This window comes from Cetorhinus maximus, chromosome 1 (assembly GCF_964194155.1).
Source record: "Cetorhinus maximus chromosome 1, sCetMax3.hap1.1, whole genome shotgun sequence".
NCBI lineage: Eukaryota > Metazoa > Chordata > Chondrichthyes > Lamniformes > Cetorhinidae > Cetorhinus > Cetorhinus maximus.
This window is the reverse complement of record NC_135879.1, coordinates 153,603,672-153,620,525: the sequence shown is the minus strand read 5'-3', so window position 1 is coordinate 153,620,525 and position 16,854 is coordinate 153,603,672. Positions and strand designations below refer to the sequence as shown.

At 40.6% G+C, this 16,854-nt stretch overlaps 1 protein-coding gene across 3 annotated transcripts in view; it reads right to left on the bottom strand.

Moving 5' to 3' along the window:
• zdhhc2 (zDHHC palmitoyltransferase 2) overlaps positions 1-16,854 on the bottom strand; it is a 183,878-nt gene that overhangs the window by 93,779 nt on the left and 73,245 nt on the right. For all 3 annotated transcript variants that reach the window (XR_013577521.1, XM_078548420.1, XM_078548406.1), the window contains exons 4-5: positions 6,457-6,577; positions 1,070-1,139 (exon numbers count right to left, since the gene is read on the bottom strand). Coding sequence is in view for 2 of the 3 variants with exons in the window: in XM_078548420.1 (XP_078404546.1) it covers positions 1,070-1,139; positions 6,457-6,577 (191 nt within the window). In the remaining variant the exon portion in view is untranslated. The remainder of the gene's footprint in view (positions 1-1,069; positions 1,140-6,456; positions 6,578-16,854) is intronic.

Below are 16,854 nucleotides of genomic sequence, written 5' to 3'. Positions count from 1 at the left end.
GTCATGGACCGTGCCTCCCATATACCCCAATCTGGAGGCCGGCAGATCTTAAGTTTTAGCAACAGCACCACGAGTGGTGTCCACTGCTGGGACTGCAGTAGGCCCTGGACTAAGAGCATTGCTGGTAACCGAGAATTAAGAGGAGTGGGGCTGACTCGTGGGGCCAGTCAGGTGAGGGGAGGGCAGGTGAAAGAATCAGGGGAATTGGGTTGACCCTATCCTACTTGGGGGGTGTCCTCTGTTAGACACAGGGTGTCCAAACAGGATGGACCCAACCCAAGCCCACATTCAGGCCACCAGGGTATACCATGTGGTGTGGGACCCTCACTGCTGCTGGTAAAATACTAACAGTGCTGGGAAAAGATCCTTAAGTGGCCAATTAGTGGTCCTCTTAAGGGCCTCAATTGGCCCAAGGGTGGTCGGATGCACTGCTGTCACTTACCCAGCCACTGGTAAAATGCCAGTTGAGGTGGATAGGTGACAAGCACAGCAACCCCACCAACCCACCCGATTTTACACCCCTCCATACCCCGCCTCCCAGTCTGCTAGGGGCAAGATGCAAGTATCCAGCCTATGTCTAGCAACACATTTCCATTCTGTACCAGCTTATGGCAGTGCAAGAACAATTTCATGTAGACAATTAAACGTACACTCAATTTCTTCCTTTTAAAATATGTTCCTTTAGAGTAATATATTTTTCCTGCTAGCCAATTCTTTAATAGCCCCATCCAAACATTGTAACGCTGTAGAACAATAATCTTTCTCTCATGCTGCTGCATGGCTGCTATAAAATTGACTAACAGCAGTGCAAATGTAAACTTGAAAAGTAACAGGGGGAAGACCCACAAAAGTGAATAAGGAAGAGCCTTACATATTTGAGAAATTTTCTATTCTGGGTTGCTCTGGTATTCAGTCTAAAAAAAAGTTTAATGATACCATATGGTAGTGGAATTGCTCAGTTTTGCTTTAAAAGCAGTACATGTGCAAATGCATACGATGAAATTTATCATACGTCACAGACAAGAGCGTCAAAGTTAAACATAAAAAAGTACACTAAATAACTGCTTACTTGTCACAGACCGAGCAGTGATGACAACGATCTGGCTTCACAAGTTGACATCTGTCGCAGTATCGAATTGCTTTGGAAACAATGTCACACATAAGCATATGGAAGAAAAATCTGGGCAAATTTAGATATTTGTAAAAAGATGTTAATCCAACCCATTGCCTTTACTTAGTGTCCTTTCTTTTTTTGAAACAGGGGCATACTGCTTATCATACTTATACAGGCATTCCCAATTTAAAACACGTTCTAACAGTATGTTTTCATTTTAGCATGGTTGGTAAATTAAGGACGTTCCTAGAATACCCCATTCTTGTTTTAGCTTGATTACTGAATAGGCTCCATCTTTTTTTTAAAAAATAAACTGCCGCACGGCACCTTGCTTGCTGCCTTTCTCCTCGATGCTTCCCGCTCACTGCCTCCCTCCCTGCCCCTCCCGCTCAGCACCTCCCTCCCCAACCCCTCTGCTGTCACGCAAGTGGGAGAGGCAGGGAGCAAGAGAATCAGGGAGGGAAGCAGTTAGCAGAAGAGGTGCCGAGCTCGAGGCAGGGAGTGGCGAACAGGAGCTAGGTTGAAAGAGTTAGTAAGAGAATTTTTGGGCCAGTTAGGTTCAAGGCAGCCAATAGATTTGTTTCCTTATGCAAAAGCGATTTTTGTTTAGCATGTTTTTTACGGAGTGCTAAACAAAGGATAGTGTACAAAGTTCATTTGTTCATTCTTTTAACAAAAGATCTAACTTCTACTTGAAAAGGTTAAATGGACTAATACTTTTTTTCCTTCATTCTTTCATGGGATGTGGGCATCGCTGGCAAGGCCGGCATTTGTTTCCCATCCCTAATTTCCCTTGAACTAAGTGGCTTGCTAGGCCATTTCGGACGGCAGTTAAGAGTCAAACACATTGCTGTGGGTCTGGTGTCACATATAGGCCAGACCAGATGAGGATGGCAGATTTCATTTCCTTAAGGACATTAGTGAACCAGATGGGTTTTTACAGTAATTAATAATGCTCCCCACAGCATTAGCCTGGGTTTCTGGATTACTAGTCCAGTGACATTACTACTATGCCACCTGCTCCCCAATAAGTACATTAACCTCCTCCATTAAAATAGCAGATAAAGGAATCTCATTTGAACACACTAAGCAGTTAAAAACTACTGCTTCACAGTATAATTTCAAAGCAACAGAAATATTTATAATACAAGTAATGGAATCCAGACTTTCACAAGTAGAAGCTTATTATCATCTAGATTATGCACTTTTGCACTTTTCATATAAATGAAGCAGTTGAACTGATTTTTCTTTATTCTCTTTCATGGAATGTGGATGTCACTGGCAAGGCTGGCATTTGTTGCCCATCCTTACTTGCCCTTTAACTGAGTGGCTTGCTGGGCCATTTTAGAGGGCAGTTAAGAGTCAATCACATTGCTGTGGGTCTGGATGTAGGGCTGCATGGAGACCAGACAAGGTGAGAATGGCAGATTTCCTTCCCTAAAGGGACATTAGTGAACCAGATGGGTTTTTACAACAACCAATGATAGTTCCATGGTCACCATTACTACAACTAGCTTTCAATTGCAGATTTACTAACTGAATTCGAATTCCGCCATTTGCTGAAGTGGGATTTGAATCCATGTCCCCAAAACATTAGCTGGATCTCTGGATTACTAGTCCAGCAACATTACCACTACGCCACCATCTCCCCTTTTAAATGACCATTATTGTTATATCTCTGCATTCGATTAATATCTTATCTTTTTCCACATACCTAAGTACAGTAACATCACAACAATTAAAATAGTTGCATTTTCTGTTATCTTAAAGCTATTAACATTTAAACTGCACCATTTAACACGTCATATAATAGTGACCATTCATGCCACAGGACAATATTAAAAATGCTCTAAATTTGATACTATGTAGAATCATTAGAAGTAACATTAGAATTAAGTGAAGACAAAATTCAAAGGATGTGACTATATAGAAATTGCTTTGCAGAATTTAATTCCACAAAATGCAGGATATTTGAAATATTTTGCCATAGTATCAGAGGGTTAATTGTTGGTATAAACAGGCTCAACTTACTTAATGGTTTCCCACTTGTAAGGCAATTTGTTGGGGGTCGATGGAATTCTAGCTTTTTCGACTAGGTGGGTGGTTTGCTTACAAACGAGATTAATTAAAAAAGCAAAATAACGTAGACACTGAAAATCATTTTGCTATAATCTTTTACACCTCCTCTGAACTGATCTTTTTTTTCTTTACTTGTCCTATTACCATCTATTTTTGCTTACATCATCATTCCTCTTGTTATTTAATCACTCCTACCCTCCAATCTGTTACAGACCTTTCCCATTGTTCTTTCCTTCTCCTCCTAATGACCTTTCCCTGGTTCTGTACTTTCTTAAAAAATGTTAATCTCTAACAGTTTTCAGTTCAGATGAAAGGCCATGGACCTGAAGCGCTAACTTGTTTCTCTCTCCACAGATGCTGCCTGTCCTGTTGAAGATTAATAACAGTGCCATTGAGCTACCAAACTGGTCTAGATGCGATGCATCCTAGGTTGCTGCAGGAAGCTAGGGTAGAGATAATAGAAGCTCTGACCACAACCTTTAAATCCTCTTGGACATTGGAGTGGTGCAAGAAGGTTGAAAGTTAGTACATTTTATGCTCTGTTCAAAAAGGGGATAAATTGTAGCCACAGGCCAGTCATTCTAACATCAGCGATGGGAAAACTAAGGGATACGTGGTCAAGGACAAAATTAATTCTCACTTAAAGAAGGATAGTTTAATAAGGAACAGCCAGCATGGATTTGTTTAAGGCAAATCAAATCTGACTGATCTGATGAAGTAACAGAGAGGTCTGATGAAGATGGTGCAGTAGGTGTGTTTATTAGGATTTTCAAAAGGCATTTGAAAACATGCCATATAACAGCCATATTTGAAAAATAGAAGCACAAGGTATTAAAGGCTTGATGGGAACTTGGGTATGTAATTGGCTAAGTGATAGGAGGTAGAGACTAGTGGTGAACAGATGCTTTTCTGACTGAGAGAATTATGCAGTGGGATCCCTGAGACCATTGCTTCTCTTGTTACATATAAATTAACTGAACTTGGGTAGAGGGGTACAATTTTTGAAGTTTATGAATTATATAAAATTTGGCAAAATAGTAAATTCTGAGCAGAGTGGTAGCAGACTTGAAGAGGTAAGAGACAGACAGGTGAAATGGGCAGATGCAACTTAATGTGGTTAAGTGTGAAGTGATGCACTTTTAGAGGAAAAAATGGAGTGGCAGTATAATCTACATGGTACAATTTTCATGGGGGTGAAAGAGCAGAAGTTCTGCATAGTTACAAGTCATTGAAGGTGACAAGGGAAATTGATAAGGCAGTAAAGAAAGTGTGGAAATATCTGGCTTTGTAAATACAGCCATTGAATACAAACATAAGGCAGTCAAGCCAAAAATTTACAAATCTCTGGTTCAGCTTCAGGTTGATTAGTGTGTACAATTCTGGGCACCACACGTGTCAAGCCCTTGGAGAGGGTTCAGAAGAGATTTACAAGGATGATACCAGGGGTGAAGGACTTCAGTTATGTGGAAGGATAGGTGATGGTAGGATTATTCTACTTAGAACAGGGATGATTAAGAGGAAACTTAACTACAAGATTATGAGGTGCTTTGACAGAGTAAGCAGGGAAAAACTATTTCCTCTGGTAAGAGGGTCAGTAACCAGAGGCTATAGAATTAAAATAATTGCCATAGAGGTGGAGGGGTACTGAGGAAATTTTTTTGAAACACAGAGTTTTGTTAAAATCTGGTAATAATGGGCAGAATTTTTCCATCGGCGAGCTGGGGGCGCCCCGCGAAAATGACACAGGATGACATCGGGGAGGGAACCCCTGACGTCATCCCGCCCCATTTAAATATTCAGGAAGGCGGGGGGACAGTGCGATCAGCTGTCTGCCCGCCGACCTGTCAATGGTCAATTGAGACCATTGACAGGGTAGTTAAATCAATTAAAGGCCCTGCCCGTCCAACCTTAAGGTTGGTGGGCAGGCCAGGAGCCCCACCGGGCTTCTGAAAAAAGATGAAACCTCATCCACCGGCGGGATGAGGTTTCATGTCGGTTTTTAAAATCTTTAATAGAGTTTCCGTGAGATTTATTAACATGTCCCATCTCGTGTGACATTGTGACATGAGGGGGACATGTTAATAATTTTTTTATTTTTCTATTTTTAAACTTTCAAACACTGTCAGCGCTCTCCCTGAGGCAGCACTTAGTCTCAGGGAGCAGCGCACTCTGGCAGTTGGGGAATCTCTTCCCCCCCAGTACAGGAAGCACACAGCGCTTCCCGTCGGGCAGCCTGCTGGGCGGGCCTTAATTGGCCCGCCCACTTAAAATGGTGGTGGGGCCCATTTCAGCGGCGGCGATCGGCTGCCTGCCCGCCGCCAAGCTGGTGGGGCCCGCCCGCCCATCAAGGGCAAAATTCTGCCCAATGTATGGTAATTGGAAATACAAGTTGAATGTTAATGTGCAGCAATTTATGGAATTCACACCATCTAAGCTTTTGTTCTGATATTCTTCAACAGAACTTCCAGCATCATCACTATCACACTTTTGTGTCATTAGTAACACCGTATTGCATACTCTAAAGTTAGATTTATGGGAAATGTACTGCTGTATGGAAGACAAGTTGATGACACATTGCTTTGTGTAACAAATTAATCGACCTCAAAGTAGCACAGGGTGGATTCTGTAAGGAAAACATGAAACCTTTTTTGCGATATGTTAAGACATATGGTTGTCATCTTACATTTTTGAGCTGCATATTCCTGTTTTTTGAATGAATTGTGTGAAACTTCTAATATAGATTGCATAGTAAAAGCCAAAATTTGCAAACAGCCAGAACTTAAGCTATGATGTCACATTTTCCCCTAGCTGCTACTATCCTGTGGTACTCACTTTGGACTTGGTGAAAGCAGGGAAGTTAAATGTGTATGCTTTTGGAGTATAACAAAGTGGGACCGATGGCTTCTGCCCTGAGACAGCTTTTATGAGGGTGAATTCAGAAATTCTGTAATCCCAATGGGCACTCATTCAGTGGGGATTTGAGTTGGAGATATGGTTGCAATTCACTATTCCACCAATGACACTCCCACCAAGGAAGCAGATGATTGCTGAATGAATCCTATTATGTCTATTAGAGATGAATCTACCTAGTATGATTTGAAATTTGGCTTATTAACAATTTGATCTTTCTTTAGCTGAACTGTTCTTTTGCAGCCTTCAAGTATAATCTTCCTTTCATCAGATACTTTTTCTGGTTTCAATATGCATTAAACCCCAAATCTGTCTGCTAATCTTTGTTGCTTATAACAGTACTTGCTGCTTACCTCCAGATAAGGTTCTTGTGTAGACGGGTAACTCCTTGGCCATTCTTCTGAGGACTTCCTGTTGACCTTCACCTCGATCTTCACGTTCTATTTGTTCTCGGTCTGTGTATGACAGATGGAACTGTGGATATAAATAAAAATCAAAACAGATATATTTAAAATTGACAAAAAAGCTTCTTTGAAATCTAACTCCCATCAACTTAATTTACTGTGGACCAATTTGGCCCACAGGTCATCCAACAGTTTTAACTTATGTTCTGCAATAGGTACTTTAAGAAATCCAATTCTGCATGATAGAATTGCAACTTTCAGAAATAGTTTTATGAATTCAAAGTTTTTATTCAGATTTCCTCAATGTGCTGAACCATAAGCATTTCCAATGATTGGCCCAATTAACAACTGTAGTGGGCTTCCGCCAGGCTTCCTAGCTGCATTGGCAGAATTCACAAAGGGTGCAGCTAACCAGGAGGGCCAGATGCCTAAAAAAAAAAGGGTTGGAGAATGCAATCGATTTTCCATGATCAATTACACTCTTTTAATTTTTTAATGCCATGTCTCCTGCCCAAGCAATGTTGTAATCCAGTAATACATTGGTATTCCTTACATCAGGCACTGTTACAGTGATAATGACAGAAAATATAGGGGAGGATCTTCCCCTCGTCAGGTGGGCACAGCAAGCGAGCCTGAGTTTGGCTGCGCAACGGTCCGTCACCCACAATCAGGCGCTGACCACGATTTCTCGCTGGCTGGCCAATGAACGGCTAGCCAGCGTGAATCACGCGCGAAACGGTTAGCGCTGCCTGGATAGGGTGGAGGAGGGCGAGCGCAGAAGTCTGCGCATGCGTGTGGGTGCGCTCACAGAAAGCTTCCTGAAGGTACCAAGTTGCCTCAGGGAGCTGAAGATTTTTAACATTAAAAATAAACAATTGAAAAATAGGGAAAACATGTCTCCTCATGTGACTCTGTTATATGAGCAGGGACGTGTTAAAAATGAGTTTTAAAAGTTTTTATTTCTTTTAAGTCACTGTTCGATACCTCATCCCACCCGTGGATAAGGTTTCACAAAAAATGCAAAGGCCGCTTAGCCTATCGCCTGCCTGCCAACCAAATGGTCGGATGGACAGCGAAAAATTCAATTTAATTAATTGATTAAAGGCCTTAATAGGCCACTTGATTGTCGGTGGGCGCGCTGCTGTTTCTTGCACGCGCCCGCCAAGCGAAATATTGCGAGAGTACGCAATGGCGTTGGGACACTCGCCCAACGTCATCGGGCAGTATTTTACTCCCGTTCGGGTCGGATGTGCACCTGGCCGACAAGGGAAAATTTCTGCCCATAATGTATGGTCACATTCTATCATTGCCACCACTTTCAGTGTGCCCACCCGTATTTTGAAGGGTTATATTAAAAGTTTGGTGTCATGTCCAATGGAAAGTTTCAGAAGCAATGACCATCAGTGAGAATCAGTGGGACAATCTCCAATTACCCAAAGACAGGTGGAATGGATGTGAATAATCATACACAAGCATGAACCTATAATTCCAATGGCAGACTTTGTCTCTCAAACTGACTTGCTTGTCATCATTGTGTAATTTGCTATTTAATCCATCAGATTTATTGGGAGAACATTTCCAGTTGCTAGTTTTGATTTTTATCAGATGTACTAAAAAAATGTAAACTTTTCATTCAGGAGAGTAGAGTTAATTTTTTTGACTGACAGGTATAAGTGTTAATATAGCAGTTGATGGCTTGCAGTCATGCGTTTTAATCACATTCTTGTAAGCAATCTTTATACTATCAGCATTTTTACTTCTTGCTTCATTTGCAGAATTACTTTGCTATCTTTCCTTGTAGGAGTTTTTGACTTTCAATATTTTGGCTGTTACATCAGTAACTGGGGGTGGTCAGGTACCAGCAGTCTTGATGGGAGAATGGGACTAAAAAAAACTTTGGTTGTTCTTGGACCTATAGGTAGCACAACCTTATTGCGTTCAGAGCTGAAAGCCTTCTCTCCAGTCTATCTGCAACTGCTTTAGCATACTCGAGCATTTCCCCAACCCATTCATGGGAAGGCAGTGGCATAGTGGTGTTGTCAATGGACGAGTATTCTAGAGACCCGGGGTATTTCTCTGGGGATCTGGGCTCGAATCCCACATTGGCAGATGGCAATATTTGAATCCAATTTTTAAAAAATCTGGACCACGAAACCATTGCTGATTGTCATAAAAACTTCACTGTCCTTACCTGATCTACATGTGACTCCAGACCCATAGCAATGTGGTTGAAGCTTAAATGTCCTCTAAACAAGGGGAATTAGAGATGGGCAATAAATACTAGTCTTGCCGGGGATGCCCACACCCCATGAACGAATAAACAAAAAATCCCTGTTGCTTTACATTCTTGCCTTCAATTAATAATTGCATTATTATTGCGTTTCTATTTATGTATAGCCTGCAATTGCTGCTGTTAGTCAGGATAAAGGATATCACTGAGAGGTTGCAGAATATTTCGCAGGGAGATTATCAAATGCTATGATGGAGGGTTTAAGCTAATTTGGTAGGAGGAGGGATGACATGATGATGCATTAAAAAGGAGATAACAGGTGCATAGTGTGCTGGGAGAGAGAAACGGCATTGGAATAAAGGCTAGTTAAGAAATAAGAAGGGCCAGACTGAGGGGAGAAAATTTGCAGGCAGATTGCAGAAATGTGCAAGAACCTTAGAGCAGCAATAATGAGGAATTCAATTATCCTCATATCAACTTAGAAAAAAATTGTAAAGGGCAACAGGTTAGAAGAATGTGTACAAGAGAACTTTCTTGATCAATGTGTTTTCAGACCAATGGAGAAAGGAGCAGTAATAGCTCTAGAGAATGAAGCGGGTCAAGTGGAGCAAAATTCATTGGAACAACATTTGGGAAATAGTGATTATAATGTCATTAGGTTTAGAATAGTTGTAAAAAAACGACGAGGGAAAATTATATGTGAAAATACTTAACTGGAGGAGGGCTAATTTTAAAGAGTTGTAAAGGGATCTGGCCCAGATGGATTGGAATTAAAGGTTGGTAGACAAAACCGTTACTGAACAAGAGGAGACCTTGAAAAAGAAAATAGTTGGGTTACAGATTAGACACATTCCCACCATGGGGAGAGGAAAAGCATCCAAAGCTGAAACTCTCAGGTTGACTAAAGATGTAGAGATTAAAATGAAACAGAAAAAGGAAGTTTATGATAAATTTCAAGTTCATAATTTAGTAGAGAACCAAGCTGAATATAAGTACAAGGGAGAACTAAGAAAGGGGCAAACAGAGTATGTGAGTATATAGAGTACAAAAAAACTCCAATTTTATAAGCATTTAAATAGTAAAAGAGTCGTTAAAGGAAGGGTGGGGCTAATTAGTGACCAAAATGGAAATTATGTGGAAGCAAAGGACGGAGCTGAGCTTCCAAATGAGCATTTTGCATATGTCTTCACTAAAGATGATGCTGCCAATGTCACAGTAAAAGAGGGAGAAGTACAACAGCTAGATAGGATAAAATAAATAAAGGGGAGGTACTTACGAGGTTAGCAGTACTCAAATTAGAAAAGTCACCTGGTTTGGATGGGATGCTTCTGAGGATTCTGAGGGAAGTAAGGGTAGAAATTGTGGAGGCTTTGGTCACAATTTTCCAATCCTCCTTAGATATGGGAGTGGTCCAAGAGCACAGGGTGGGTTCAACTGTTACAAGTCTGCTCAAAAAAAAGGGGGAGAGGGACAAATCCAGCAGCTACAGGCTAGTCAGCTTAATGTTGGAGATGGGGAAACTTCCAGAGACAATAATCTGGAACAAAATTAATTGTCCCTTCATAAAATATGGGTTAATAACTGAAAACCAGCACTGACTTCTTAAAGGCAAACCTAGTTTGAACAACTTGATCGAGTTCTTTGAAGTAGTAATGGGAAAAGTTAATAAAGTGATGGCTTTGATGTTGCTGATATGGACTTTCAAAAGGCATTTGATAAAGTATGAAAAAAGGCTTGTTTGAAAAATTGAAGGAAAAGGCATTAAAGAGATAGTGGCTGTGTGGATTTAAATTAGATAAGAGACAGAAAGCAGAAAGCAGTGCTGAATGGCTGTTTTTCAGGAATGTGCAATACTGTCCACCAGGGATCACTGCTTTTTTGACATATATTAATGACCTGGACTTTGTTATGCATGACATAATTTCCAAATTTCCAGATGACACTAAACTCAAATGTAGTAAATGCTGAGCAGGATAGTAATAGACTTCAGGGGGACATTAGACAGACTGGTGAAATGGGTAGACACATGGCAAATGAAATTTAATGCAGGGAAGTATGAAGCGATAGATTTTGGTAGAATAAAAAGGAGAGGCAATATGATTTAAATGGCATAATTTTACAGGGAGTGCAGGAGCAGAGGTACCTGGGAATGTATGAACACAAATCTTTGAAGATGGCAGGACAAGTTGAAAACACTTAATAAAGCCCAGGATCTCATATGCTTTTTTTAACTAGAAGAATAGAGTACAAAAGCAATAAATGGTATCAGGGATGGGGGACCTCAGTTATGTTGAGAAGCTGGGTTTCCTGCTTAGAGCAGAGAAGGTTAAGAGATGATTTGATGGAGGTGTTCAAAACCATGAATGGTTTTGATAGATTAAATAAATAGAAACAGTTTACAGTGATAGGAGGTTTGCTGGCCAGAGGACACAGATTTAAGGTTCCTGGCAAAAAAAAACAGAAACAACATGAGAAAACATTTTTTTCAATGCAATTATCCAAATGCACCACCTTAACATGTGGTGGAAGCAGATTCAATAGTGACATTTGAAAGAGAATTGGATGAATGCTTGAAGAAGAAAAAAAAACCTGACAGGGTTATAGGAAAAGAGCAAACGGATAAGGTTAATTCATAGGCCTACTAAACAGCAGGCACAGAAACAATGGGCAGAATGGCCTCTTTCTGTGCTGTATCATTTTGTGATTCGAGATATGCAAAATTATTCATTTTGGTAAGCAGAATAAAGAGGTAATTTGAACTAAATGCTACAAATTTTAAATGGAGTGCACACACAGATTGATCTGGGGCTGTATGTACACAAGACTTTGAAGATGGCAGGACAAGTTGAAAAGACTGTTAAAAAGGCATGATGGATCCTGGCCTTTATACTTAGAGGCAAAAAGTACAAAAGTAACGATTTACAAAATAGTGGTTAGGCTCCACGTGGAGTACTGCCTCCAACTCTGGACATCACATTTTAGGAACAATGTCACTGTCTTAGAGAGCAAATAGAGGACATTTACTAGAATGGTATAAAGAATGAAAGACTATATTTATATGAATAAACTAAGAAAACGGGTTGGTCTCCTTAGAACAGAGAAATTTCAAGGAAATTTGATAGAGGTGTTCAAAATCATTAAGTGTTGACGACCAGTGGACACAGATTTAAGATAGTTAGCAAAAGAACTAGAGGTGGCATAAGAAAAAAGAGAATTGATGCAGCAAGTTTTTATGATCAGAATGCACTGCTTGAAAGGGTGGTGGCAGATTCAAAAATGGGCTGGATTTTATGGCCAGCAGGAAACAATTGGCATGAACCATTCATTACTCTTGTGCACAGACTTGCTGTGGACATTTCCACTGAAAGTTCCAGTCAGTTAACTATTGAAAAAGCACAGTGCCCTCTACAGTGAATCTGGGACCTGTGGGAACAAGACAAGCAATGGTGATCTTGTTCACCAGATTGAAGAATCGTTAATGAGCAGAACAAAGCCTGAACCAGGAAGTGTGAGTTAGAATAGAGAATTCAATCTTGAATTAACATGCAGAAAGTGAAATAAAAAGATGGAAAGAATAATTGGATTGAGAAAGAGAAAAGGGGATAGAAAGAAAAAGCAACACATTTTGTTTAGATCTCCAATTATTAAAATATGAAGGAATGAGACTCCCCATTTGTTAAAGTTAATATTTAGTGACAGGAGTTATTTAATAATAATAATGGCTTAGCACACCATTAAAGTGTACCTACACTAGAATGGACATGCCTTAATATTTCCTGACAAGTTTGGTGTATGTATATCAGATAAGTACAATAATTTCACAACATTCCATGTGTTTTAAAGCTAAGTCAGATGTCAGGATACCAGTATCATGTAGCTTCTGGAGGAGCAGGGCATTTCAGACAGCAATTTCCTGCAGAATCACAGAATTCTTACAGCACAGGAGGTCCTTAGGCCCATCATGTTAGTGCTACCTCTTCAAATGAGAAATGCACCTACTGTCTTCTCTCCCTAATCCTGCACATTTTTCCTATTCAGATAATTATCCAATTCCCTCTTGAATGCCTTGATTGAACCTGCCTCACCACAATCTTAGGCAGCACATTCCAGATCTTAACCACTCACCATGTGAACCTCTCCTCATGTCTCAACTGCTTCTTCTGCCAATTACCTTAAATCTGTGCCCTCTTGTTCTCAATCCTTCTACCAGTGGGTACAGTTTTTCTGCTCACAACCTTCTCTTCTCCAAGGAACAGTTCCAACTTCTCTAATCTATCCATGTAACTGAAGTTCCTCATCTCTGGGACCATTTTCGTGAATCTTCTCTATGCTCACATCTTTCCTAAAATATGGTGCCCAGAACTGGACAGAATATTACAGCTGAGGCTGAACCAGTGTTTTATACAAGTTCAACATAACCTCCTCGCCCTTGTACTCTCTGTCCCTATTAATAAAACCTAAGATGCTCTATGCTCTATTAACCACATTCTCAAATTGTCCTGCCACCTTCAATGACTTATGCACATATACACCCAGGTCCCTCTTTTCCTGCACCACCTTTAGAATTGTGTCCATTAGTTTATATTGTCTATTTCTGTTCTTCCTACCAAAATTAATCACTTCACACTTCTCTGCATTGAACTTCATCTGCCACCTGTTTGCCCATTACACCAACTTGTCTATGTCCTTTTGAAGTTCTACTCTATCCTCCTCATAATTCACAATGCTTCCAAGTTTGTATCATTTGCAAATTTTGAAATTGTACCCCGTGCACCAAGGTCTAGGTTATTAATAGGGTCCCAACATTGACACCTGGGGATCTCCACTCCAAACCTTCCTCCAGCCTGAAAAATATCCATTAACCATTACACTCTGCTTCCCGTCACTCAGCCAATTTCATATCCATGTTGCTTTTGTCCCTTTCATTCCATGAGCTATAACTTTGCTCACAAGTCTGTTGTGCAGCACTGTATAAAATGCTTTTTAGAAGTCCACGTACGCCACATGAACAGCATTGCTCTCATCAATTCGGTTACCTCTTCAAAAAACTTCAGCAAGTTAGTTAAACATGATTTTCCCTTAACAAACCCGTGCTGGCTTTCCTTAATTATCTGCATTTATCCATGTGACTATTAATTTTGTCCCAAATTAATGTTTTTAGAAGCTTCCCCATCACTGAAGTTAAACTGGCTGGCCTACAGTTGCTGGGCTTACTTTAAACATACTTTTCTGAACAAAGGTGTAACACTTGCAATTCTCCAGTCCTCTGGCACCACCCCTGAGTCTAAGGAAAACTGAGAAATTATGGTCAGCGCCTCCACAATTTCCACTCTCATTTCCTCAGTATCGTTGGATGCATCTCAGGCGGCCCTGGTGCCTTATCAACTTTAAGTACAGACAGCCAATCCAATACCTCCTCCTCATCAATTTAAACCCTTTAAGTGTCTCAATTACTTCCTCTTTCACCATGACCAGGGCAGCATCTTCTTCCATGGTAAAGACAGATGCAACATATTGATTTCATACCTCTGCTATGCCCCATGCCTCTATGTATGTGTAAATCTCTTTTGAGCTCCCTAATCAGCCCCTCTCCTCCTCTTACCACCTTTTTCATAATTATATGTCTGAAGAAAACTTTAGTTTCTTTTATGTTAGCTGCCAGTCTCTTTTCATACTCCCTCCTAGCTTCTCTTATTTGCTTTTTCACTTCCCATCTGAACCTTCTGTTTCAGCCTGATCCTTGGTTGTATTTTCTACCCGACATCTGTCATAAGCACGTTTTTTTCTGCTCCATCTTAATCTCTATCTCTTTTCTCATTCACCGAACTTTGGATTTGTTTGCCCTACCTTTCTCCTTTGTGGAAATGTGCATTGACTGTGCTTGAACTCTCTCTTTAAAGGTAGACCATTGTTCAGTTACCGTTTATCCTGCCAACCTTTGATTCTAATTTATCTAGCCCAGGTTCATTCTTACATCATTCAAGTTGGCCTTCTCCCCCAGTTAATCATTCTTCCTCTGGATTGTTTTTTGTCCTTTTCCATAGCCATATCATAAATCTTATGATACAATGATCATTGTTCCGTAAATGTTCTCCTACTGACACTTGATCCACTTCACCTACCTCATATTCCCAAGAATCAGGTCCAGCAGTGCCTATTTTCTCTTTAGACTGGAAACATATAGCTGTAGAAAGTTTTCCTGAACACAATCCAGGAACTCTTTCCCCTCTCTGTGCTTAGCACAACTAGTATCCCAGTCTATATTCAAGTAATTACAGTCCCTCATTATAATTACCCTGTAATTCTTGCACCTCCCTGTAATTTCCTTGCAAATGTGTTCCTCTACATCTTTCTCAATAGTTAGTGGCCTATCTTTCCTGAACAACTTGTATCCAGGAATATTTAACACCCAGTCCTGCCCTTCTTTGAGCCAGGTCTTTGTTGTAGCCATAACATCATATTTCCACCTGGCAATCTGTGCCTGTAACTCACCAATCTTATTGGTGCATTCACATACATGGACAGTAACCCTGATTTAGAGTTTGTTATTTTCTCCCTTACTCTGAACCCATTTAATAACTTACTATTTCCGACTGTCATGCTATCTATCTCTCCCAGTATTCTGTACAACTTGGTATTCCTCTCTGATATTACCACCTGGTTCCTACATCCCTGCCAAGTTAGTTTAACCCTCCCTATTAGCACTAGCAAATTGCCCCACATGGAACTCAGTCCCAGTTGCAGTTGCTGGAAGTTGCTATCTGTTAATCATGTCAATATGTTAATAATGGTGAGTAATGTTAGCCTCACTGTTACTTCTACTGCAAAAACCGGCCCATAAACATTTGAAAAGGAATTAGTTAAATAATTGATATGGAAGTATTTGCAGGGCTCTGGTGAAAAAGCAGAGGAATGGGACTAATTCAATCACCCTTTCAAAGAGATGTCATAGGAATGATGAGCCAAATGGTCTCCTTCTGTGTTGTGTCAATCTATGATTCTGTAAACTAATTGGAAAAACAAGCCAAGATTCTTTAACAGCTTAATTAAAAATGAATACATTCTCAATAAACAATTTTCTATTTTCATTTTTATCAAATAAACCACACAGTTTAATGGCAGGTGTTGCCTGTTTACTTAATAGAACAGAGGCAATTGCAAGTAATGTTGAACATCAAGTTTACCTGAACTAAACCTTTATGAATTAAATCTTCAGTTTGTTTCTTGGTCTTTTGGATAAATTAAAGAAAGTCCTGACTGAATAAGGAGATAGATGCTTTCAGAGTATTTTATGCTATTTCAACAGGTTGCACGTTGGGAATATCTGCAATTTATACATGCTAGAATACACCAATATGAATGGAAGTTCTTGTTAAATGTTGGGAACAAACTAAACTGGCAGAAAATCTGGAGGATTGCATCCTCATGTAAGTACCAGGATCAGAAGTGGGGATGTTTGCTAATGATCGCACAATCAGCACCATTCACGACTCCTCAGATACTGAAGCAGTCCATGTGCAAATGCAGCAAGATCTGGACAATATCCAGGCTTGGGCTGACAAGCGGCAAGTAACATTTGTGCTACACAAGTGCCAGGCAATGACCATCTTCAACAAGACAGAATCTAACCATTGACCAGAAACTGAACTGGACGGCGACATAAACACTGTGGCTACAAGAGCAGGTCAGAGCTAGGAATCGTGTGACGAGTAACTCACCCCCTGACTCCCCAAAGCCTGTCCACCTTGCACATGGCACAAGTCAGGAGTGTGATGGAACACTCCCCACTTGCCTGGATGACTGCAGCTCCCACTTCACTCAAGAAGCTTGACAACATCCAGGACAAAGCAGCCCACTTGATTAGCACCCATCCACAAACATTCATGCCCCCCCACCACCGATGCACAGGAGCAGCAGTGTGTACCATCTACAAGATGCACTGCAGGAACTCACCAAGGCTCCTTAGACAGCACCTTCCAAACCCACAATCGCTACCATCTAGAAGGACAAGGGCAGCAGATACACAGGAACAGCACGAACTGGTAGTTCCCCTCCAAGCCACACACAATCCTGAATTTGAAATGTATCGCTGTTCCTTCACAGGGTCAAAATCCTGG